The sequence below is a fragment of the Bubalus bubalis genome, chromosome X, assembly GCF_019923935.1.
Source record: "Bubalus bubalis isolate 160015118507 breed Murrah chromosome X, NDDB_SH_1, whole genome shotgun sequence".
In the NCBI taxonomy this organism is placed as follows: domain Eukaryota; kingdom Metazoa; phylum Chordata; class Mammalia; order Artiodactyla; family Bovidae; genus Bubalus; species Bubalus bubalis.
Window position 1 is genome coordinate 57,078,465 of NC_059181.1, and position 24,255 is coordinate 57,102,719.

At 50.4% G+C, this 24,255-nt stretch overlaps 1 protein-coding gene across 3 annotated transcripts; it reads right to left on the bottom strand.

Moving 5' to 3' along the window:
• Positions 1 to 711: 711 nt before the first annotated feature.
• On the bottom strand, positions 712 to 22,754 carry UBA1 (ubiquitin like modifier activating enzyme 1). 3 transcript variants are annotated; one of them, XM_006058780.4, is made up of 26 exons: positions 22,605 to 22,754; positions 14,775 to 14,891; positions 14,587 to 14,645; positions 14,318 to 14,486; positions 14,095 to 14,229; positions 13,054 to 13,160; positions 12,702 to 12,792; positions 12,462 to 12,594; positions 11,870 to 11,967; positions 11,608 to 11,754; positions 11,300 to 11,476; positions 11,069 to 11,173; positions 10,901 to 10,981; positions 10,398 to 10,553; positions 8,590 to 8,755; positions 8,233 to 8,429; positions 5,877 to 5,941; positions 5,438 to 5,633; positions 4,639 to 4,713; positions 4,330 to 4,519; positions 3,087 to 3,175; positions 2,706 to 2,798; positions 2,386 to 2,577; positions 1,367 to 1,468; positions 1,164 to 1,264; positions 712 to 1,043 (listed from the first exon to the last, which is right to left on the bottom strand). In XM_006058780.4, exons 2-26 carry the CDS (start codon positions 14,889 to 14,891, stop codon positions 908 to 910), a joined length of 3,177 nt encoding a protein of 1,058 aa, XP_006058842.3. In that variant the 5' UTR covers positions 22,605 to 22,754; the 3' UTR covers positions 712 to 907. The 3 variants fall into 3 exon arrangements, with proteins under 3 accessions (XP_006058842.3, XP_006058841.3, XP_006058840.3); XM_006058779.4 differs by lacking the exon at positions 22,605 to 22,754 and adding an exon at positions 19,452 to 19,567; XM_006058778.4 differs by lacking the exon at positions 22,605 to 22,754 and adding an exon at positions 19,326 to 19,483.
• Positions 22,755 to 24,255: the final 1,501 nt, after the last annotated feature.

The following is a 24,255-nucleotide window of genomic DNA, read 5'->3' on the forward strand; positions in this document are numbered from 1 at the left end:
TCTAACCAATCAACAACCCACATCCGGCTCTCACAGGTGGGAAGCCTCATGACAAGAAACCCAGACCTGAGGGACAGGAAAGAAGTTTTTCCTCCACAGATGTTCTCAGCCAAATATTTTCATCGAAACTTCAAAGTATGCACAAACACTGGCATTCCTCAGTCCAGCAGAGCTGTTAAGCCCTCCCTTCAGCAGGGAAGTTGAACAAAGGGCACCACAGGCATTCCTGGCACTGGGAACCATGATGCTAAAGGCGTGTCCAGGGTCTGAGTGCTTCGATCCAGGTGGGAAGGGATCTTCCCCAAGGACATAAGCCACAGTGACCAAGCCCTGGCTGACTGGTTGCCATACGTTTTCCTTCACAGAAGAGGAACAAGGTTACAGAAGTTAAAAGACTTGTTCAAACACTACTCTTTACTACCTCTCAAAATCAATAAGGCAGGGAGTTAGGAGCTAGAGACAGAGAAGGCTAATTTGAACCCAGCTCTAGTGAAGTCACAGAGACCTAGATAACTGCTCTCTATGGCTTCATCCATGCTGCCACTTCTTCCTAAGCAGGAAGGACAGGGGGGAAGACATGGCAATTCCCACATTTTCTCTGCCTGGGATGCTGGCAGCTGGGGATGAGGCTGAGCCCTTTGGATTACATCATCAACTACACAGCTCCAGGAAGTCCCTTCTTTCCCTGGAACCATCAGGGTATGCCACATCTGGGTTAACAATTCTTTATTAGGAGTCAGGTTCTGAACAAGGTAGAAAGCAGCGGCAAGAGTTGTTCAGGTAGGGGGATGAGGAGGAGAACACCAAGCCTGGCTAGCTGGGCCACTGCCAGAGGTCAAATGGGAGACCTGGGATGGAAGGGATCTGGAGAGGGGGTCTGGGGTCAGTCTACAGGAGAGGACACGGATCAGCGGATGGTGTATCGTACATAGGGGACCTCAACATCCTCGCCGCTCTCATCGTTACAGCACAGCTCTAGCACCAGAGCTCGTACATGGCGGCCAAGCTTTCGTTTCGACACACGGCTTACAATCTCGGTCATCCTGGGGACAAGGGAGCAGAGGGTCAGGAAGGCAAAAGGTAAGTGAGAAGAGGCAGGTAGCTGGGGGCAGTGAGCAGCAGTGGGACAGCTGCAAGTTGAGGCTCCCCACCACCCAACTCACGGCTGATCCAATCGTTCCTTGAGCTTGGCGGCTGGCATGAAGAAAGAGTAGAGCATAGACACGCCCTGGGACAGCATAGTGATCTCCAACTTATGTTCTGTCTGGAAGAAGGGGAGGACAGCAGTGTCACAGGGGTGGACAGGCCAGTCAGTCACCTGCACATGCCACCCCCAGGTGGGGTGAGAGTCAGAAAGGGCTCTCACCTTGAAGTAGTCGAGGAACTGTTTGAGGGTCATCTCCTCACCGTTAGGCTGCAAACCCTGTACCTCAAAGCGATCCCACAACGTCCACTCTTGGTTATAGTACTGTGGGAAAAGTAGCAGTCTTTGGCATGGGGGCCATCAGGGCACCAAACGCCATCAGTCTCCCCCTCACTCATGAAGACATGCTAAGTCAGACCACAAGCCTCTTTTGTCCAAAATGTTCTTGTGGCTTTCGTCTGGCCTTGAGTAAGCAGTGAAACCCTTATGATAATTGAGACAAGGCCTTACATCATGGAATCCTATTCTCTTCCGCTCATTTCCTATCCCCTCATCCTCTCCCACCTTCTGCTCTAATGACTTCTTCTTCATACAGGCCAGGCACACTCCTACCTCAGTACCCTTGCAGACACTGGTCCCTCTCTCTGGAATGCCTTTCTGGCAAGGCCTGGCCTGTCTTTTCACCTCCTCCAAGTCTGGACTCACATGTCATCTTCTCCTTAAGGCCATTCCTAACTATCCCACATTTAAAATTCTAGAGCCATCCCCTTTCCCCCTGGTATTCCCAAGTTCTCCTTATCTTATTCTTTTTTGGAGGTTCTAATATTGTTTACTGTATTACTCTATTTCAGGAATATAACCTTAGCACCTATAAGAGTACCTAGCACACAGTAGGTGCTCAATAAATATTTGAGTGCATAAATGAATGAAGCAAGTAAAAGCACTGAGCATAGAAAGCACTCAATAAATGTTGGGTGCTACTTTTGTGCAGTTTTAATCATAATCTAATATTCAATTATCTTTTCTGAGGGCTTCCACAGTCAGAATCAGACACCTACTTAACACATAGAAGGTACTTAAAAAAAACATGGTAAGTGAATAAATGAACAAAGGTGTACACGAAGGAAAGAGGTACACATTGACAGAAACCCTCTCCTGGTGACAGGCTATGAAGCAAACTAGAGCCAGCTCTACAGACAAACATCCCACCCACAAACCCACTTCCCAATGTAGACCCTCACCTGATGACGAGGTGCTGCGAGGGGCTCGGAGAAGCCAAAAAAGGGCAGGGCCAAGTTAAGGAAACCATTCTTGTAGGAGTTGAGCTGTCGGTGCCCCTGCACCACCTTGTACAGCTCTAAACACACAAGGCCAACCACGGCTGCTGTGGTTGTGGCAATGGCTGGGATGATCTTTCCTGCAATCAGCTTGCTCTGTGAGGCAGCAAAGGATCAAGGAAGGTGGAAGTTAAGAGTAGAAGACGCTGAGTCTAAAGAAGGGATGAAATGTGGGCAAATCCAGCCTGGGAGGGGGTGGAACGTTGGGTCTGGGTTTGCCTCACCTTGTGCCGGTCTGCAGGGGGAATGTCATAGTTCTCTGCCCGGAGGTTGGATGCAGCCACGATGAAATCCATATGGAAGTTGGTGTCATCATCCTTTTAGGAGTGAGAGGTTAAGGGAGGAGGGTGGGCAGACAATAGGAGAGAATTAGAGGAAGAGGATTCCTGGCTTCTAGGGGCACAAGTATCCACTGCAATTACCTGCTGGGCTCTCAGATCACAAAGGCATGGCTGGGAACATCTATTCATTCAGGGCCGCCTAGCAGGCCCATGATCCAATCCCACAAAGGCCTGGGGCTGCCTCCCGATCCCCAGAAGCCTGTTCTGTCCAGCCCACCTATGCTTATCCCATCCCCACTGCCTGCTGGGGCCCCCACCCAGCACCTTCTCAAAGTCGATAGGGTACATCTTGAACCCAGGGAGCTTTTCGGGACTGGGCAGTGTGGCCTTGAGCTCTTCCAGACGGCTGTCATCTGCAGGGAGAGAGGGACACCATCAACGCTTTAGACCCAAGGCCAGGGTCTGAGGTAGTAACAAGTGGGGCAAAAGGTGTTTAGGGAGACAAAGGATTTGAAAAGGAAAGAGATCCTGGGAGAGACGAGGGACAATGGCAAGAAACAGTGCAGGACAACAGAGTACAAACCTGAAGAAGATTGGGGCGGGAGGGGTGCAGTGTGGAATATCAAGAGAGGTAAGAGAGGTATCTCTAGAGACTAAAGAACCGAAACAAAGACATAAGGAGAAAGTGGGGATGGACAGATAAGAATGGGAGAGCAGTAGATCTCAGGGAGAATGATGCAGAGAGGTGGGGAGACATGGAAGATACAGGGGAAAAGGGCAGGGGAAGATATACAGAGAGGAAGTTTGGAGAAATATGCAGATGTGGTTAAGATGGGAGGACAGAAGATACAAAAAAGTAGAGAATAGGGGCATATATAGAGAGTGAGATAGGTGAGAAGACTGTATACACCCTATATATACTCTACATACACTGTGTCTACATGTACATACACGCACACACAATGTTTATACACATTTTACATGTACCTTGTGTGTGTTTTATACATATACAAATACGTGTGCATGTATATGAGGAAAAAGATGAAGGAAATATGCGTGAAATGCAGAAGTAGAAAAAATATACAGAGAGGAACATGAGGGGTAGATATTTGGGAAGAAGATGGGAGACATGGGAGAAAATAAAAACAGCCACATTCATTCATCGTGTATGGCTGCTTTTGGGCTTCAACTGCAGAAAGCATTAGCTGCAGACACTAATGTGGCCTAAGAGAGTCAACTGTTTGGCCCTTCACCCGATAGAGAGCATGAGCTGGGGGAGAGAGATGGGGAACTGGGGTGAAAATAGGAGGGGGATGAGGAAAACTATGTGGAGGGTAATATCACGGTGAAGACACACACGGAGGAACATGGGGGTGAGAAGATGGGGGCAGATACCAAAGGAGCAAGACCACTGGTGGAAATCACACCCTCCGGATAAACAGATCAAGAAGGAAGTCTCAGGACAGGGTTGCACAGCAGTGCCGGGGCAGAGAACTGGTGAGGAGGCTGCACTGGGCAGAGGACCAGTGGGGCAGTAACTCCTGGCAGAGGGGCCAAACATCCTCACCCACAGAGGCATTGGCGCTCTGCAGCTCCTGGTCAGAGACATGGATCTTGACTCCAGACTTGGGGGTGAACTCGGGGACCTGCACAGACTGTAGGAGTGTGGCCACAGCAGCTCGGTCCTGAGAGCCTGTCAGCCCGTAGGTCTGGGCGAACAGGTTGGCAGCAGCTATCACGTAGTCCAGATGGAGGGGCTGGGAGAAGGCAGGGCCCAGAAGGGTGAGCACGTCTGCCCTCACCTGGGGAGTCTCGGCCTCCTTCCCTCCCACCCACTCTCCACTTGACCCTAGGAGACCCCAAGGAGGAGACTTACATTGCTGACATCAAAGGTGAGTGGGTGTGGACAGCGTTTGGGCCCAGACCAGAATGGAGCTCCTGAGCTTGTGAGCTAAAGAAGTGGAGAGATTTTTGAGGAGCAGGATCTAAAACTGGAGCCTCTCCAGCAATCCTAACTTCTCACCTGGGCCTTGGGTATGCCCTATTCACTAGCCCTGGCTGGGCACGCATGGCAGGCGATGGAGTCAATCATGAACAACCCAGACTGTAAGGGTCCTGTGAATGGAAGTTCTGATGCCAGGGTGAACTAGGGGTGTTGCTGAAAGAACTCCTGGCACTCACTCTGTGCAAGACACAGCTTAACAAACTCTTATGACCTGCCAGGTACTGTCCTGAGTTAATATTAACAAATACCAAGAAATCCTCACAAGAACCCTCATGAGGTAATTATTACCACCTCTACTTTACTGACAAGGAAACTGAAGTACAGAGAGAAGCTATGTGACTTGCCCAAGTGCAAATGGTGCTTGGAGTTGAACCCCCACTGATTTCCTGAGCTCTTAACTCCAAGATTTCTCCTCTATGATCGCTACAGTCCTAGGAGGTGGATGAGTCAGCCCACCTCACAGGTAAGGGAAACAAAAATGAAAGTCTCTTGCTAGAAGGAAAGGGGATGGCAAAAATAGGTCAAGTTTAATCATTTTTCTGAGACTCCCCACACCTTGGGGCATGTGCCACAGCTGGAAAAATCCCCAGGAGGAGCCAGAGAACTCACAGCAGGCTCCCATTATGGAAAAAACGCATTCTGCCAAGTGGACCTGGCAAGTGGGCGTTACCTGATCAGGAGGGAAGTTGTGTAGCAGCTGCCGGATGTTGTTCGAGTACTGCGTGTGCCAGTGGTGGCAGGCCCAGGTCACACAGTCAGCCCAGGTCTGTGGCCGCTGCAGCACAAGACTGCGCTGCACGGCCTCCAGCACCTCCAGGGGTTGAGTGCCCGCCAGTCGCAAGGTCCGCTCCACAAACTTGGGGTCTCTATCAGGAATTGGGGGAGTCAAAGGGGCAGGATTACACAGCGGCCTCAGGAGTGGGCTCCAGGGCAACCTCACTTTCTCCAGAGAAAGCTAATCCTGACCGCCAATGGAATGAGGCCCAAGCCTCATTCACAGATTCATTTGAGAAGTGTGCCTGTGCTGGGTGTCACAGCAATGAGGAAAGCAGCCAGGATGCCTTGACTGGCAGGCAGGGGGTGGGCTGAGGGGACATTTGGTTACTTACGTGAGGTATTGGTTGACGTTTTCTGCCGGCTGCTTGAAGAGGCCTTCGAACTCATCTCTAGCCCACTACAGACAAACAGATTACAGGGGGCAATGGTGGACAAAACGGACTTCTGGAAGTGTTAGAAACACCATCAGTGAACAAATCCAATGGGAAGAACATAGCTGCTCTGGGAGAAGGTAAGCCCCCCAAACTTCCCCACTCCTGGACCCCCTAACACCTCAACTGAAAAACCAATGAACTTGACCTGGACAGTGGTTACACTAGTGAATGTGTGAAAAAAAAATTAAGATCTGTATACCTTACTTGAAATATGTCATGCCTCAATAAAAAAAAAAAAAGGTTCAGTTATGTATATTTTAAAATTTAAAAATTAAAAGAAAATTCAGACCAAACCCCAAAATAATTTCTATACAGGCCCTGAAGATTCAGCAGCAAACTGGACAGAGGTTCTTCCCTCTGAGGGGGTTTGGAGGACACAGATGTGAGATCTAGGTTCAAATCCAGCTGTTACATAGTATCTAACTTTGTGACTTCAGGAATACACTTAACCCTGTGGTGCTGCTGCTGCTAAGTCACTTCAGTCATGTCTGACTCTGTGTGACCCCATAGACGGCAGCCCACCAGGCTCCCCCATCCCTGGGATTCTCCAGGCGAGAACACTGGAGTGGGTTGCCATTTCCTTCTCCAATGCATGAAAGTGAAAAGTGAAAGGGAAGTCGCTCAGTCATGTCTGACTCTTAGCGACCCCATGGACTGCAGCCTACCAGGCTCCTCCATCCATGGGATTTTCCAGGCAAGAGTACTGCAGTGGGGTGCCATTGCCTTCTTTCCCAAATAGATACTCTAACAGTCCTAAGTACCTCAGGGGTTGCATGTATGTATACATTTACAGTTTATTTAAAATAGCACCAGATACATAGTGAATGCTAAGTGCTTTACAGCAACCCTATGAGGTACGCACCACTGTCAACTCCATTTCATGAGACAGAGAAGCTAAGTCCAAGGTCACTCAAGGCCTAGTGACACTGTGGCAGGTGCACAAACATAAACACACCCAGCCTGGAACTGCAGAGGGGGAAGGGAAAGTGATGGAGGAAACTTTTTTTTTTCCTCTCCCTATTTTGTTCCCATACCCCATACTTCAACTAAACATTCTGAATGGTCTGCTTTCAAAGACTGCAGTAAGAATCATCTGATAGCACAATGGTTATCCTCAGGTTCTGATTTGAGGCATAGATGCTGGATAACCTAGATATGTTCATTTTGTAAAAACCTCCAGGCAGATAATATGTGCACTGCTGTGTATTATATATATTTATGCATCATACCAACAAAATCATCCTGGAAAACCAGCTGTTAAACCCCTTTGGAGCAATAGCAGTGGACACATGAATATGGACTGTTAGAGACAAATAAGTAACCAGGAGAGACAGTAAGAATTACCACTAACGGTGTTCAACATGAAGGTGGTGTTTTGGCTAGATGTGGCAGTTCTCACCTGGGAGTGATTCTGCCCCCAGGGGACACCTGGCAATGTCTGAAGACATTTTTAGTTGTCACAAACAGAAGGGGGTGCCATTGGCATCTCGTGGATAGAAGCAAGGAATTGTGCTAAACATCCTATGGTGCTTAGGATGCCCCCATGACAAAGAAATATTGGGCCCCAACTGTCACCACTGCTGAGGTTGAGACCCTGTTGTGTGGGAATATAGCCTCCCTTTGAAGAAGTACAGGGAGTGAAGCATTGTGATGTCTGCAGTACACATGGATCTAAGACAATGTGGCAAAACATTAACAAATGTTAAATCTAAGAGTATTTGAGTGTTCCTCATACTATTCTTTGTATTTTGTCTAAATGTTGAAAATTTTCCCAAAAGAGAGAAATAAATGGATCATTCTAGAAATATACGCTGCAATCTATACAGTCCATGGAATTCTCCAGGACAGAATACTGGAGTGGGTAGCCTTTCCCTTCTCCAGGGGATCTTCCCAACCCAGGGAATAGAACCCAGGTCTCCCGCATTGCAGGCAGATTCTTTACCAGCTGAACCACAAGGAAAGCCCAAGAATACTGGAGTGGGTAGCCTATCCCTTCTCCAGTGGATCTTCTTGACCCAGGAATCGAACCAGGGTCTCCTGCATTGCAGGTGAATTCTTTACCAACTGATCTATCAGGGAAGCCCTAAATGTTGAAAATTTCCCCAAAAAAAGACAGAAAAAGAAATGGATCATTCTAGCAATCTAGGCTACAAGATGGGAAGTAAGAGAGATAGGTTTAGAGAAAAAGCAGAGGGGTCGGTAGCCATGAGGCCAGGGTGCCTGTTCCCTGCTCTCTCCCACCAATGCTGATCACCTGCAGGGTGTGCTCGATGGCATTGGGGAAGTTCTTCAGTGTGCAGATGGGGATGGACTTTTCAGGCGGGTCCTGGCTGGAGCTGTAAGATTCTGTTAGGAAGGGGATCACCACCTGCACGTTGCCCTTGGTGCCCAGTGTGCCCGACTCCAGCAGTGGCTTACGGTAGTACACGCAGCGGCGGTCCATGTACATGCCTGGGGGGTGGGGTCACAACATAACGTGAGTGGCAAGACGGAACATTAGGAGGCAGGAAGACAGACACCTCCAAAACATACACACACACACACACGTGCGCACGCATACACGTAACTTGGCAACTTGGCCCCTGACCTCCTCACCCGCCTCCAAACTCACGGGCATCCACATTATCCAGGGCATTGGTTACACCATCCAGGTTTTGGAAGAAATCATCATCATAGATGCGCTCAGTGTCAGGACCTACACGGTTCTGGTGGCTTGTCACTCGGATATGAGGATTCATCTGGCGCACAGCTGCAGCAGCTGTGTCAGACTTTAATTTCTAGGGGAGGTGAGAGTGGGAATGGGGGAACAAAACTCAGTTATTCATGTGTGTAGCCAGAGAACCCCTACAGAGCTGTCCTCCTGAAGGTTGACATATTTAATGCTGTGAAGAACTAGGCCCTGAGTTCAGGAAGCCCTCTGGTTTGGCAGGAGACAGTTCATGACAGTACCACAGGGCTAGGGCAGGGACAGATATGCCAGGGGTTCGGTGGAAAGGGAAGCAGTGGACAGGCAAAGATTGGAGACAACAGGCCAGCCTTCTGTCCTTCTGCCTACCCAACATCCACTGTTCTTTCAGGTAATGGCACCTAGGCTGGGGAACATTTCCCCCAAACAAAACAATCTTAGCATACAGACAAGAAGTTCGAGTCAGGCCATATCCTTCCTCTGCTGAAAACCCTCCCTTGCTCCTACCTCCAATGAAGGTAAGATGACTTGGTCCCCATTTCCTCCAGCTTATCTCCTACTCCCCTCCCACCTCAGGATCTTGGCCTGAGTGGTTGAGGAACTCTACTTCCTCATGCCCTCCAAGTTGGCAGAGATGAGCACTTCCACATATCAAAATTGCAAACTGATCTCCCTGGCCTGCCCACTTCCCTCATCTTGCTGTTGCTCTTTCCTCTGTACAGCACTTACCAAGAACGCTGAGTATAAACTTTATTATTGTACTGTGTTTATTCTTTATTCTGTCCCCACCCCACCAAATCTTTGTTTCCTTGGTGTACTGCAAGTACCTACAAGAGCACCTACCTGGATAACTACTTGGTGAATAAATGAATGAACAAAAGGGGAGTCGATCCTGGCCAGGCAATGATGCTGTTCCCCACACAAGGCTTACTAGCTAGATCCCCGTATAATCTAGCTCCTATCTGTGCAGAGAACAGTGAACCTAGCACAAGTGCTCTCCTAGGAGAGGCCTCCTGGCCAGTTTGGGCCTTGGCTGCAGTCTGGAAACCTGGATTTCAAGAGAGTTCTTGCTATTCTCTACCTGGTAAAGGCTGCTCACTGTGCCTAGGCTGCTTATGCAAACCCTATGGTTTAGGCCAAACTCCTGCTCTCCTTCTAGGAGTCTGGAATTTGGGGATGTTCCCAGAAGAGGGCACCTACATGACCAGCCCACCGTAAAATCCTTAGGTACTAGGTCTCTTACAAGCTTCCCTGACTGGCAACATTTCACATGTGTTGTTGCAACTCGCAACTAGGGGAATTACAGGTGTCCTGTGCAACTCCACTGGGAGAGAGTCTTGGAAACTTGTGCCTGGTCTCCCCCAGACTTCACCCCATGAGCCAACTTCTCTTTGCTGATTTTGTTATGCATTCTTTCACTGGAAGAAATCACAGCCCTGAGTATGACTATATGCTGAGTCCTGTGAGTCCCCCTAGTGAATCACTGAACTTGGGACCCCCAACACACTGTCCCAACCAGCATTCATAAGAGGTCAAGGGAAAAGAAAACAGAAGATGAAAAACGGTGGATTCAATGGAAGGGTACTCAGCGTTCATTGAACGAGTGACAGAAACTGAGCAAGAGCTGAAGGAAAGAAAAAGGCAGTAAAGCCCCCTTTCTAGGAAGAATGGGAACAAAAGACAAGAGGAAAACAAGATGACAAAGTACCACCTCCACCCCCCATCACACTCACAGTGACATCCCAGGGCCGGAACAGAAACTGTCTGTTCAAATTTGACTTCTCAATGGTGTCCATGTCTGTGACAACAATTTCTCCATCTTCTGCACAGCCCAGCCCAATCATGGCAAAGTTCTTGAGCAGTTCACAGCCAATGGCCCCTGCACCCACCTAGAAGACAACCAAGAAAAGACACAGAGTGTCTGAGTCAGGGTGATGCAGGTCAGCGTGAAGTCACTCATCACTCTGTACTCTCACTCCCCAGAAGACAGCAAGAGGGGTGTCTAGTGCCACATCTTTAAGTGCCACGACTGTGAAAATAACCTAGTCATCTGAGGGTGGGGGCACAGATGGGGGAAACAGAAGGACATTCTAGGCTTTCCCAAGATAAAAAAAAAAAGGCACAAGTCATGTGATACAGATAAAAGAACCAAAAGACACTCCCTCAGGTGGCAAGAGACCCCATAACAGGTAGCCAGGGGATATGAAGGAAGCAGGTGTCCCAGCGGATCACTCACCAGGAAGTACTTCTGCTTGCCCAACCTCTCCTGCAGGTCTGAGCCAAATACAGCCACCTGCCCATCATAACGGTTCTGGCGCTGAGGAATGCAAAGGGAGAAAGGTCAGAGAGAAGCCTCACCAGAAATGCCACCTATGTCACCTCCCCCAGGGCCCTACTCACATACCGGGAGGCACTTGTCCTCCGTGAGGGCCTCTTTGTCCTCAGGGAGACACTCAAGGGCATCAAAGTACAGCCACTGCATGATGGGCATAAACTTCCCAGAGCAAGCCTGGAGAATGGACAGGAGAGGGGAAGTAGTCAGTGCTTACCTGGGGCCTCATGCAGATGGGACAAGTGATAGAGGCAGGGAGGCGCCTGGCCTACCCCAACCCTGCCCTTTTCCACCTATGCTGACCTTCATGACCTCCTGGGCAGCAAGGCCCCCAATGAAGGCATTTATGGGAGCCAGGTCCCCAGCAGCCACATATGCTAGCTTCCGGATGAGGTCCTCATCCAGGCTGCCCTGCTGCACTGCGGGCAGGGATCGAGCGTTCACAGCCTGGGCTATGGTCACCAGCTCTGCTGCATCCTCCTAGTGGGGCCAAAGGAACCAAGAGCACGCCTGTTAGGTCACTGTGTCGGGGGCGAGAGGTATAGGCAGAGGAGCAGAATGGGCCTGCAGTGCCAAGGTCATCTGCCCTGGCTTGGCTCACCCTCACGCACCTCATTGTGGGGCCGAGGGGACCGGCCATGCTGAGCACAGAAATGGTGCAGGGCCTGGAAGCCAATGTGTAGCTGGGCAGGGCGGGAATACTTGGCGAAGTCTGTCATCACAAAGTCAGGCTCTGCTAGGGAGGCTGGCAAGGATTTCTGTGGGAAGCGGGGCATCAGGAAAAAAAAAAAATCAGAAGAGAAGAATTGAGAACCGTGAGATACCCAGCCCCAGCCCCCACATCCCACACAGCCCACCGCCCCTCACACTCACAAAGCTGATCTTCTTGGGTACTTTGACCTGGCTGACGATGCCTCCGCGGATGTAGTCAGAGAAGTTGGAGGTGTCACAGATGCTAAAGGTGTAAGGACCTAGGGTAGACAGGGAAATTGTCAGGATACCCACTCTCCCTAAAACCTACAACCACCTACGAGATGAGGGAAAATCCATTCCTGACCCAGTCGGACATCAGGAGTAATCTCCTCTCCATCCTGAGTTCTACTCGAACTTCAGAAACCATCTCCCCTCTACCCCAGACCCAGCACCCATGGGACCCCATGTCTCTGACCCCAAGTCTACAATGGAAGACGTTCTCTGTTCCCTGTCTGAATCAGCTCAGACACAAGTGGATCCTCTGATCTTTGTTCAAACACCAGAGACCTCGCCTCCCCTCAGTGCAGACATCAGGGGCCTATTCTACGAACAGCTCAAACACAAGACAGCACTTCTCTCCCACACCCTGCTGGGTAGACCTTAGGAGACTCTACCTTTGGTTCATCCCAAATACCCAGGATGTGTCTCCCCTCACGCAGAGCCCAGGGAAACGCCTCCTATGTCCCCTGGTTCCCCCCTGGCCCTAGCTCACCCAGAACTTTGATTTCCATAGGCTGACTTCCATTGAGTTCAATCATGCCCTGTACTTCCGAAAAGGAGACGAAGTCGCCACTCTCAAAGCCATGTCGGGCCTCATCCAGACAGGTAACAACACCGGGGTTGTCCTGGTTGAAGGAGGAGTACCTCAGAGGTAGGCTCAGGGTACTGGGAGTAGACAGGAAGGCCTGTGACCGCCCATCCGCCTGCCAGGACCCAAGGCTGGCCTCCTCACCTTGGTGACCATAGAAACCATAGCACTGAGCGGCTGCTCCCCATTGGAATCAGTGAGGATCATTTCCTCTCCAAAATCACAGAAGAGCTGCCTGTAGAGGGAGGCAACAGGGCTGATGCCCGAGTCCCATGCGCACTGAGACTGCACGTGTCCCTCAAGATGCAGTGAGTATTTGCTGAGCAAATCAGCCCATCACTGTTGGGAATCAAGACTATGCTCATGCTACGTGGGGCAAGGTAAACACACAGCATCCAAAACCCAAAGGCCTAAGGGGGGCTGAGGGCAGTCAGAGCTTGGGAGTCTTTTCTTGAACAAGGCAGGGGTCGGGGTGGAAAAGAGCGGGGGTACTCACCCGAACAGGCCCCGGGTGTCTGCCACCACCAGCTTGATGCCATGGCTGTGACAGAACTCACCTACCCGCAGCTGGTCCTCCAGGGGGCTGTTAGTGAGGACCACCACCTGTGGAGAGGTGGAAGCTCAGGCGAGGGCCCAGCACCAGGGTGAAGGGTAAAGGGAGCAATCATAGAGGAGGGCTGGTAGGAGGGCTCACGGGGTCCTTAAGGCTTTGCTGGTTCAGCTCTCTATCACAAACAGAAAGTATCTACCACGTATCAGATTCAGCCCAAGCAAAACTCAATGAAAGGAAATGTGAATCTCTAGACTATGGCAGGCAAGGTAAAGAGGCAACTGGGAGGACAGAGTCTGGATAACAGCTGACTCCTTCATTTGCCAACACCCACTGCTGCCTGTTTACAGCCCTGCCATGCCCTGGGAGACACAGAAGTAAAACTTTGTCCTTAGCCAAAGTCTGAGCTCACTCCTACCACACCCACTTGCTCCCAATTCTTAAAACACCTGCTCAGCCATGAGTCTCTGCTGAATGCCTACCCATTCCCATCAGGGTGAGCTCCCATGGCTACAGCAGGGTTCAGCAGCAGTGTCCTGGCTTGCTGGGACACCCTGGGGCAGAATTTCAGCTCCCACAACTCCTCTTTCTGGCCCAGAGTTTTTATTTAACCAACAACCAGCTGCTAGTCCATAGCCCTCACAAAACCTTTATCAAGTCAGCATTACTACCATTCCCATGTCCGCAGACAGACAAAGGCAGGAACAGGAGACTGACTCCATTACCGGCCCGACGTTATGCAAGTACAATGAGAGACTCGTGCCAAGGCAGTTTGGCTTCAGTCTGTGCACATAACCACTATGCCTTCCCGCCTGCTGGCTTACAATATTCCTCCTAAAGAGGCAGGCCCAGGGTCTAAAGCCTGCTCGCATTCCCTTGCTGCAGCCTTAGCGGGAAACCTGACTCACAGGCTAGCCCATTAAATGTTTATCAAAAGAATAAACCAGAGCTGGGCTCTGAGAGAACTGGGCAGGAGGCCCATGGTACCTGGAAGTCACTGAGAAAGTCCTCCACAAGGGGCCCGGTGTAGGCACTGACAGGCACATAGCTGTTGAGCTCAGCGAGGCGGGGCTGGGAGACCTCAGCTCGGTTTTTTCCTATGTCTTCTTCCCGCAGGTAGAACTGCAAAGGAGAGTGTAGGAAGAAGTGAACTGGCTGTGTAGCCCAGAGGGCTGGGGCCTTGGCAAAGAAGGGGGATGGAAAGAGGAACCTGGGAGGAGAGGTCGGCCCACTGGGCAGTGCCCTGGTCATGCAGGGTGACAGCCTTGACCCCACCGAGGATGATGTTCTTGGCAATCTCCACGCCCAGGCCCCGAAGGCCTGATACCAGTACGCTGGAGGTCTGGAGCCGCTTCATTGCCTCATGGCCCAAGACATACCTGCCGGGTTAGAGGGTGTCACAGGTCAGAGTCACGCCCTCCTGACCCTATCCACTCAGAGCCCCCTCCCACCTCACAGTCCAACTTCAGCCTCACTCACAGCTGCCGGGAGTAAAGGCCTTCATCTATGTCTGCGTCACTGACATTTTTCGCCATTCCCTAGAAATGGAGGGGAACACTAGGTTCAGGGAGATGTGCAGGAGGAGGGACGGGACAGACAGGACAGGGACACAGAAGATGTTCCCACCCACCACCCCACCTGCCAGTCTCTAGGAAGAACACACTCACGTTAGTTGGCACCGAGGGCACTTCGGACAATACGGAGTGGGCAGGGGAACAGTTAGAACCCGGCTTTGGATCAGGCCCGGACACGCGACGTTTCTTGGACAGCGGCGAGCTGGACATCTGGAGAGCATAAAAGAAATCAGAAGTGAGCCTGGGGCACGGGGGTGTTCCTGCTGGTTAGTGATGACTGGGGGGGAAAAGGGAAGATGTAAGGGCTAATATCCCCATTTTACAGAAGAGGAGACAGGTACAGAGAGGTGAGGCGACTTTCCCAGGGTCACATAGCTGTCAGAGCTAAGATCTGAACCCAGGTGGTCTGGCTTGCAATCCATGCTGCTGACCACCAGGCCATTCGCTTTTCTCCCCAGCCCAGCATAATGAGGGAGAGACTCCAATCCTGTGGGGGGAAAGGAGTGACAAGAATGTACTTGTCGGGGAGTCAGAGGAAGGATGTAGCTTCAGGTCAGACCTTGCCACTCCTCAACAGATATCATTTAACCCTTATGGGCTTGGTTCCCTTGCCTGGAAAACACAGGTGAGAATACCACTTACCTACCCCATGGAGTTGAAGTGATGAGATATAACACAGACCAGAGAGCCTGACATGGAGCAGGGAGGGAAGCAACAGCAAGGAGCCATTCTCCTCCCCCTTAATCCCAACGACCGGGGTTAGAGAGGGAAACGTGGCTTGGACATCCACCAGGGTGGCATGATGGCAGGAAAGATTATGCCAAGAACTCAGCTCCCAGAGGGGCTCACAGAAAAGAGTTTCACAAAGTCCAACCCCCTCCCCACCACCTCCAGCTCCAGGAGGGGAAAACACTCAGAGCCAATAAAAGAAGTTGCAGACAGAAAGAGGAAATACACACTTCCCAAGCCTTGTCCCTGTGTGGAGTCCTTTAAACAGGTCAACAACGATAAATGAATATTTATTAGGAGTCCTCCTTGTGCCAAATATCAAACTAAGCACTTTATGAGCTATGCCTTACTTTGTCCTCAGGGCACCTCTGTGGGGTTTGGACTACTATCAGTAAGACCGCCCCCCAGCTCACACTGGAAGAAAAAAATCCACTCAGGGACTTTGGAGACTTGACTGAGGTCCCCACAAAGTGAGTGGCCAAACTGGAATCATACTAGGACCTGCTGACCCTGGAAGCCCAGGCTGCTTCCTAACCTTATGGTGTTTCATCTACTCAATGGTCCTGACCCTGCGAGGCAGGGCTGAGTGTCCTTGCCAGACAAATGGAAAAACCTGAGCTCATGAGGACTAGGTCCCAGAGACAGAATAATGCAGCCTGTTGTGAAAGTGAGATCTTGGAGCAAGGGGGTGACTGGACCCAGAGGCTGGAGATGACAGGACTCTGAATCATTTCCCCTCATCCCCAATGCACCTCTAAGCCTCTGTTCTCCTACACTGAGCCTTTTCTGACACCCAATCACACCAAGTACCCCCACTGTACCTGAGGCCACCTTGGCACTTGTCATATGCTAGCACTAAGCAAGATGACAAGAGCACCCTAACATCTACTAGGAGCTTACTGCCAATCAATCTCTGGGTAAGGGGCTTTGTCTAGTTCTAACAATGCTCACAAACCAAATAACCTTATACCTATGCCACAAATAAGAAAACAAGGGCTCAGAAAACTCCAGTCACTTGCCCAGCGTCATGCAGCTGGTGCTAGACTGTTTGCCAAATGCCTCCTGGGGGAACAGAGTCAGGACCCAGCTTGGGGCACAGTCCACATGGCTGACAGATGAGAGGTGAGGGAGGGGTACCCAGGAGGCAGGAGGCTGTATACAGTCCAAGGCACCCAGCTGAACTGCTGGGAATACCAAGAACCAACCTAGGTAGAAGAAGCTTGGCGAGTTAGTTGGGAGACCACGGCAAATCCTGAGACAGAGTAGGGAGCTCATTTCCTTTGAGCCCCATTTTTTTCCCCCCCGCAAAGCAAGGACAAATGGAAATACCCTCAAGGGGCTGCTAGGGAGGTTAAAAAAGTCAAAGTCTGTGGTCAGAACTCAGCGACTTAAGCTCCTCCCCAGATACCTCCAGAGAGACCTCTATTACTTAGTTATCTCCTTGCCTTGCCATTGATTTGGTTGTTGAGCACACACCATCTCCCTGCACCTGAAATTAAAAATGGTCCAGGGCCAGAGAGATCTCTGCTATCTAGACTTTGACATCGGGATCCCTAGTGCTGGCAGTGAGGGCCTAAGCAGGTTTCAGCAGATGGTCTGAGAGATTGCAGAGATTGGGAACAGGCCAGTCTCAGGGCAAGCAGAAAGGGGTCTGGGGCAGAAACCCCAGAGCAGATCTAAAGATCCTCCACCCCAAGTATAAAATCAATACCTTTTCTCTCTCAACACATGCTCAGGCCCTAATTAGGACACACGTACTACCAAATGTTCAGCAAACCTGAACCAGGACTCAGAGAGCTTCAGAGCTTGCCTGAGATCTCCAAACTGCTGATTTTGAAGCCTGAGCATTCTCTACCACCCAAACCAGAGGCGGTGTGAGGCAGGAGCCCTGGAGCAGGCTTGAGAGCAAGCAGCCACAGGGTCAAGACATCAGCATGGGGAGAAGGTAGGGCACAGGATGCTGGGGCCTGTCAAGCCTCCTAAGAGGGATTAACTGAGAAATCCCTAGGAATATAAAAGAGAAGAATCAGGAAGCGGTTGCCTGAGCCTCTGGAGGGTCAGAGGGAGACAGGAAAGGGGATGTTACAAGTCCGGGGCGGGGGGTGGGGGTGGTGTGTGGTGGACAGCCAGGGTGTGACTGGGCAAGGTTGTTAAGACTTAAATCAGGGTCTTTGGATAAGGAGCTTTCAGGAAAGGGCAGGAAAATTGCACTGGAGGCCCCAGTGGCTACACAGGGAATGGATGGGGGATTCTGGGGCCCATCCTCCCATCCAGGAGGTTTCAGGAAGATGATGGGGTCTGGGGGGCAGGGGTGCTCTCCATGAGGAGAATGCTGGGGCCCAGGGGGTCTACACTGGTGGCAGAGGGAAATCTTTGACCAAAATTAACAGGGACTTGCAGGGGAAAAGGTGTCTCTGACCTCGATGTCAGAGATCCAGGAGGCTACAAGGGTGGATGCCGAGTGTGGGGTTGTGGAGGGATTTCTAAAAGAGCAACAAGGCCTCGTGTTGATCTCTGATTGGTACATGCTAGGTACTGCAACGGCTCTGAGGAATGGAAAGGGGAGGTTGAGCCCAGACAGTTCTGGCCCCAAAGATTTCAATAAGCAGGGTTTCTCTGACCAATTATGTGGAAGCCCATGGAGGCTCTGAGAGTCAGTGCTGAGGAGGGGTTTTCTACTCTGATGGAGAACAACTGGACCTGTTGTGGGAAGGGACAACTGACCATGATGTTGGGGTCCAACGAAGCTGAAACCCTGAATGAAGATGCTGGGATCCTGGAAGGCTCTGAGGGCAGATTCTGAGGCCTGATGCAACATTAAGCGATCTGTGAGAGAAGCTAGAACCCTGGTTGGCTTTTGAAGGCAGAGGTTGAGTGAAGGGTGGGATTTGAGAGGCAAGTCTCTGATGCAAGGGGCTAGGAGCCAATAGGGTCTGCAAGGGCAGAGGCTGGCAGAGACATCGCTGATGGAGGATTATGTGTCCAAGCAATGCCTCCCTGGTGTCTGGTCCCCTGGGAAACTCTGAGGGAAGATACTGAGGGTTAGGAGTGTCTGATGGGGGAGATGTTGAGGCCCACAAAGGATAGTCTCTAAAGAGAATACTTGGACCACAAGCCAAAAGGAGGCACTCTTAAAATAAAGAAGTCTTTAAGGACAGATTCTAGGAAAGAAAGCAGTCTCTAAAGGTGAATGCTGAAGTGGACCTCTGAATAGAAATGCTGGCCCAGAAGGGTTTCAGAGGGAAGATGCTAGAGCCAAGGTGGGTTTGGAGACCTCTGATTTGTGGAGGAGTTGTCTCTGACATGGAGGCCAAGCACAAATAGCCTTTTACAGGGTCTAGACTCCTTGAAAGCTCTAAGGGCAGACTGTGTGTGTGTGCCTATGCGTGTGGAGGATGGTTCTGAAGGAAGATGCTAGAGAAGGTTAAATGAAACCAAATGGACCCTTCCTGAGGTTTGGCCCCTCTTGGAAGCTGCGAGGACAAATTCTGAGGAACGAAGGGTGAATGAAGAAAGCTTCTGGGGGTAGGTCTTTAATGACATACACCGGTAGGAGGCTTTGACCAGGAATGTCGATCCCGTTTAAGTCTCCATTGCTGACTAGGGGAAGTTCCGATCTGCCATATAAGATGCAGGACAGAGCCAGGTCCCTGATTAGGAATGCTGGCTGAGTCTCTAATAGCAGATTCTGGAGGTCTGAGCCTAAGGTCAGATTTTGGAGCCCGAGGTACTGGGCTGGTCCCAGATGGGGAATATCGGCCCCGCCCAAAATGGACCCCCGACTTCTCTTCAACGATCCCTCCGTCCAAGTCATCACCACTCGCCCCGACATTAGCTTGGCCCAGCACCGGCCCAACACCATCCAATCCCGAAACCCCTGCCCCGGGCAAGGCGCTGAGAAAGGCCGTTTGTTACCAATGCCGGTTCCCCGGGTCGCGCCGCCGCCAACTCCTCTAGGAGCCGAAGACAAGCCCGGCCGCCACCCTCCTCCTCCTTCTCCTCCTCCTCCTCCTCCCCGCCGCCTGGGCCGCCTAGAATCACCGCCGCCGACTTCTCCTCCCGCGTCGTAGTGGTTCTGCTCGTTCCTGCCACCTCCTTCACCTCAGCCGCCGCCGACACAAGATGGCGGCCGCGAAGCCTGAGGCCGGAACAAAACCTTGGGCCCCACCCCCCAGAAACCCGGATGTACGCAGGCCGCGCCCATTCATGAATTATGTATGATGGCCCCCGTTTGTAACTCATTCGAAGGGGAATACCACCATCTCCTGGCTACTCTGGCAGTAACTAGGCAAACAGGTAAGACGACATAGAGGGCACGCCCGTCAAACGTGAATAATGAATACATTGTTACAGCCAGGCTACCATGGAAACCCAGAAAGGCCACCAAAGACACACTTCCTGATTGTGAATTATGCATGAGGCCGGGTGGCTGGTTGACTAACACCCCGCCACCAGAAAGCCAATGTTAAAACATGGAAGCCACACCCCAATGCTCATGAATAATGAATAATCTTGCTGCAGCCTGGAAGCCAAGGAGACTGAGGCCACATCTCATGAATAATGCATAAGGTGGGCAAGGACAAAAGAGACAGGTCCACCCACTGCTGCATCTAATACCCTGTAAACAGGGAAATAGGGCTAACACAAGAAAACACTCTCACCTGGCTCATGAATAATCAATAGTGATACTGCAGCAGCCCAACCTGGAAACTCAGAGAGGTCAAGAAAGGTCCCACCCAGTTACTCATGAATTATGCATGAGGCTGCATGGCCAGAAATACTCCAGCCAGCCCCGCCCAGCAAGTAAGGATTATGGTATTCCAGCCAAGACAACATGGTCACCGCTTCCTGTTCATGAATAATGAAAGATGCTGCAGAGCCGCAGGGGAAACCCAGGGGGAAGTGGAGCTGCCTCCTCCCCACCGTTAACTAAAAGCACGTGAACCAGAGCTGCTTTGGTCCACCCAAATCCAGGTTTACTACCTGCGTTTGGCAGTTGCCTCAGTTTCTACAACCGTAAAACGGGGGTAGTAGTAGAACCCACCTACATCATAAAGGCAAAATATGTCACTATGAAAACCAGAGAGTATAAACTATGAAATGAACTCAGAGCAGTGCTGGCACAGAGCACTGTTACATTTTTAAAGTATTATATATTAATGTAAAGGTAACATGTAAATATAATATTTTGTATTGATATAAAATTAGTTATGGGTGAGGGTATACCCAGACACCAGAGAAACCCCCAATCTGGGGCATTATCTAAAAAATAATGCTTTGAAACACCCTTACAGATTTACACTGTAAAACAGAGCACTGAAAAAAAATAAAAATAAAAATAAAACAGAGCACTAAGGTCACCAATGTTCGTTAAATAGGTAGCACAGACTACCAGGTCACCAGAGACACAACTGTATACCAAAGCCCCAGGGACATGATAAACACCCACTACATTTCTATTTAATAATAATAGATCACATTAACCGATCGCCTGCTATGTGGTGGTTCCTTTGGTGAGTCCTTTCCATGCGTTGTGCCACTTGTCTCAGGAATGCAGAGCAGGGAATCAGTTCCTTCAGGTCTCAGGTCAAAGGAGACCTGAGTTCTCAAATCCTCACAAAAATCACTTCCACCCATCGATGACTAGCTTTGTGACCTGGGACCAGACACTTCTCTGGGCCACTGTATCCCCACCCATAAAATGAGAACAATAGTAACCTACCTTGTGATGAAGTTTAAATGAATAAACATGTAGAAAGGGCTCAGAACAGTGCCTGGCCACTGGTGCTTGCTATATGACTAACAGTAGTAGTAGTAGAAGTACCAGTGAATTGGGTGGGTGGGAGAGAGACATTATGGTATTTAAGACTACAGACTCTCGAACTAGACTAACTGGATTTCAATCCTGGCTCAGCCACTCACTAACTGTGAGTAACCTTAGGCAAATTACTTAGCCTCCTGGTGTCCCAGTTTCCTCATCTATAATGTGGGACGATAATAACCTACCTCCCAGGGTTGTTGTGGGGATTAAATGGTCTAATAAAGCTGCTAAATGAGTGCAAACTAACCTGATCACCATTATGCTCAGACTCATTTTTTCAAGTTCACAGATCTGCCAAAGATCACACAGCTGGCAAGGATCGATGTAACTTGAATCTAGAGTCTTTGTTGATAACCTGGGATTATCGGGCAGCAAAGAATGAACAATGCGCCAGGCCTCATCCCTCCGTGAGACGCAAAACTTTTAAATCCTGAAACCTCTTAAGGAAAAGCTAACAGCGGATCGTGCCGACGAAGCCCTAAAAGCTACGCCCCTCATGAATTATGCACAATGCCCCTAGACAAGCCACAGAAAACTCCGGCCGCTACTCACCTTTTTACGCTTCATCAGTGTGATCTAAATTTGCCCGGCAGACTGCAAGGCGCCCCTTTCAGCACGCCCCTTAAGCACAATGAACCGCTCCCTTGTGAATAATTCACAAGCTGATACTTCCAACGAACCAGGTGTGAAAAGGGCCAAAATCGTCCTCCTCAACAGCTCATCTCCTCATGCATAGCGAATAAAGCCATGGCAAAGGAAAGCCGGTGACACTCTGTCCCCTCGGAAGAGCCTAGCACACTAGGCTCCAGCGTCCCTTCTACAGCCTGGGCTGGGGGCTCCTCCTCCTAAAACAACATGTGGGCCCCAATGTGTCCGGTCTCTCAGCCTTTAATACCCAAGCGCGGTGAGACATCATAATAGAAGCAGAGGTCACAAAGGCCATTAGATACCTCCACATGCCACGTCGGTCCCGCCTGTTCCCACCGTCACCAGGACCCTTCCTGAATCAAGCCCTCCCCAAATTCCGCCTTGAGTTCAGGAACCTCAAACTTTGCCTCTCCCCTTGGGAAGCACACCAAATCCTACCTCACGGACAAGAGTATTCATACACGGATCCTAAGGGTCGCCCCAAACATCCCCCTAAACCCAGTATCTAAGGGGTATAAACCCTGCCTCCGAGGGACGCTCCGAAAACAGACTTCAAAGTCCCACCCCGGAGTCCCTAACGCCACTTGCGTCCCCTCAAAAACAGCCACCTCTAAATGCCACACCGGGCTCAGAGCTCCCAAATATGCCCCTTCGAGGATCCCCGAAATTGAGCTCCCTCCTTCAGATGCTGTTCAGGGGACTGGGGGGACCTTGATCCAGCTCACCCCCTGTGCCGGGCTGAAGCCTCGCCTTCCTGCTGGAGATGAGCCGAAGCCACGGGGCAACGGAAGAGCAAATCACCTCAGGCGTAGAAGAAGAGCCAGAGTTTGCGCGGAGCTCGGAAGCGCGGGGCCTTGGAGGGCCCCCGGTTTGGGACGTACCACAGATGCTAAGCTAGAGGGGAGCCCTCCCCTGCTCCTGCTCTCTTGGAGCCTGTGTCAGACCCAGACACCCCTATGAGTTGTGGTACTTCCCGAACGCGCGAGGCATGCTGGGGGTCGTAGTCCAGTTGGGCCGGTGCCTGGTGCACGTGGTGAGCAGGAGCTCCCAGGGTACTGGAAAATGTGAACTTGGGCTGTGGAATTCCGGGAGCTGTACTCTGGGGGGTGGGGTGGGTAGGAAAAGGAATCAGAACATGGAAGAAACTCCAGATGGAAAGGCACATTCATCCTACAGATGGAAAAGCTGAGGCTCAGTTGACCAAAGTTCATTCATTTGACACTTATAGAGCTCAAGCTGTGGGCCAGGTGCTAGGCATCTTCCTTGCCCTCAGGGAGCTGACAGACTAGAGAGACAGCCCATAAATGTAAAAATTTTATCTAATAAAATGTATCAATATTTGTAAATGTTACATGATAACTAGTATCAATATGTAAATAATTTACATCTGTAGGGAATTCCCTGGCAGTTAGGAGTCTGTGCTCTCACTGCCCAAGGCTCAGGGCAATCACTGATGGGTCAACTAAGATCCCACAAGGGAGCAGTGCTGCTAAAAAAAAACAAAAAACTATATATATAATAAATATATCACATACACACTGTGTATAGTCTATATTCATATGTGAATATGCAATTACATAGATATGTAAATATGTGTTGTGTACTGTGTATAGTCTATATTCATATGTGAATATGCAATTACATAGATATGTAAATATGTGTTGTGTATATGTGATAACTACTACGGAGAAAAATAGAACAAGGTAAGGGGAAATTAGGCTTCTCAGGTGCCGCTAGGGGTTAGGAACCCGCCTGCCAATGCAGGTAGACATAAGAGACACAGGTTTGATCCCCGGGTCTAGAAGATCCCCTGGAGTAGGAAATGGCAACCCACTCCAGTATTCTTGCCTGGAGAATTCCATGGGCAGAGGAGCCTGGCAGGCTACAGTCTATGGGGCCTCAAAGAGTCTGACATGGCTTAAGTGACTTAGCATGCACAAGGGGAAATCTGTGGGGGAAGGTTGCATTTTTAGATAGTCTGGTTATGGAAGGCCCTCCTGAGAAGGTGTTGCTCCAGCCAAGGTAATTAACACAAAATGCCTTTATTGCCTTATCCCAAATTCTGTATCACATATCCTGTCCTCAAATCCTCCAAATTTGCTCATCTGAAAAAGATTCATTGAGTGCCTACTAAGTGCAGGGCTCCGGGAACACAGCAAAGAACACAGCAAGGAGACTCAGTTCAGTTCAGTCACTCAGTCATGTCTGATTCTCTGTGACCCCATGGACTACAGCATGCCAACCTTCCCTGTTCTTCTCCATCTCCCAGGGCTTGCTCAAATACATATTCATTGAGTTGGTGGTGCCATCCAACCATCTTGTCCTGTCATCCCCTTCTCCTTCTGCCTTCAATCTTTCTCAGCATCAGGGTCTTTC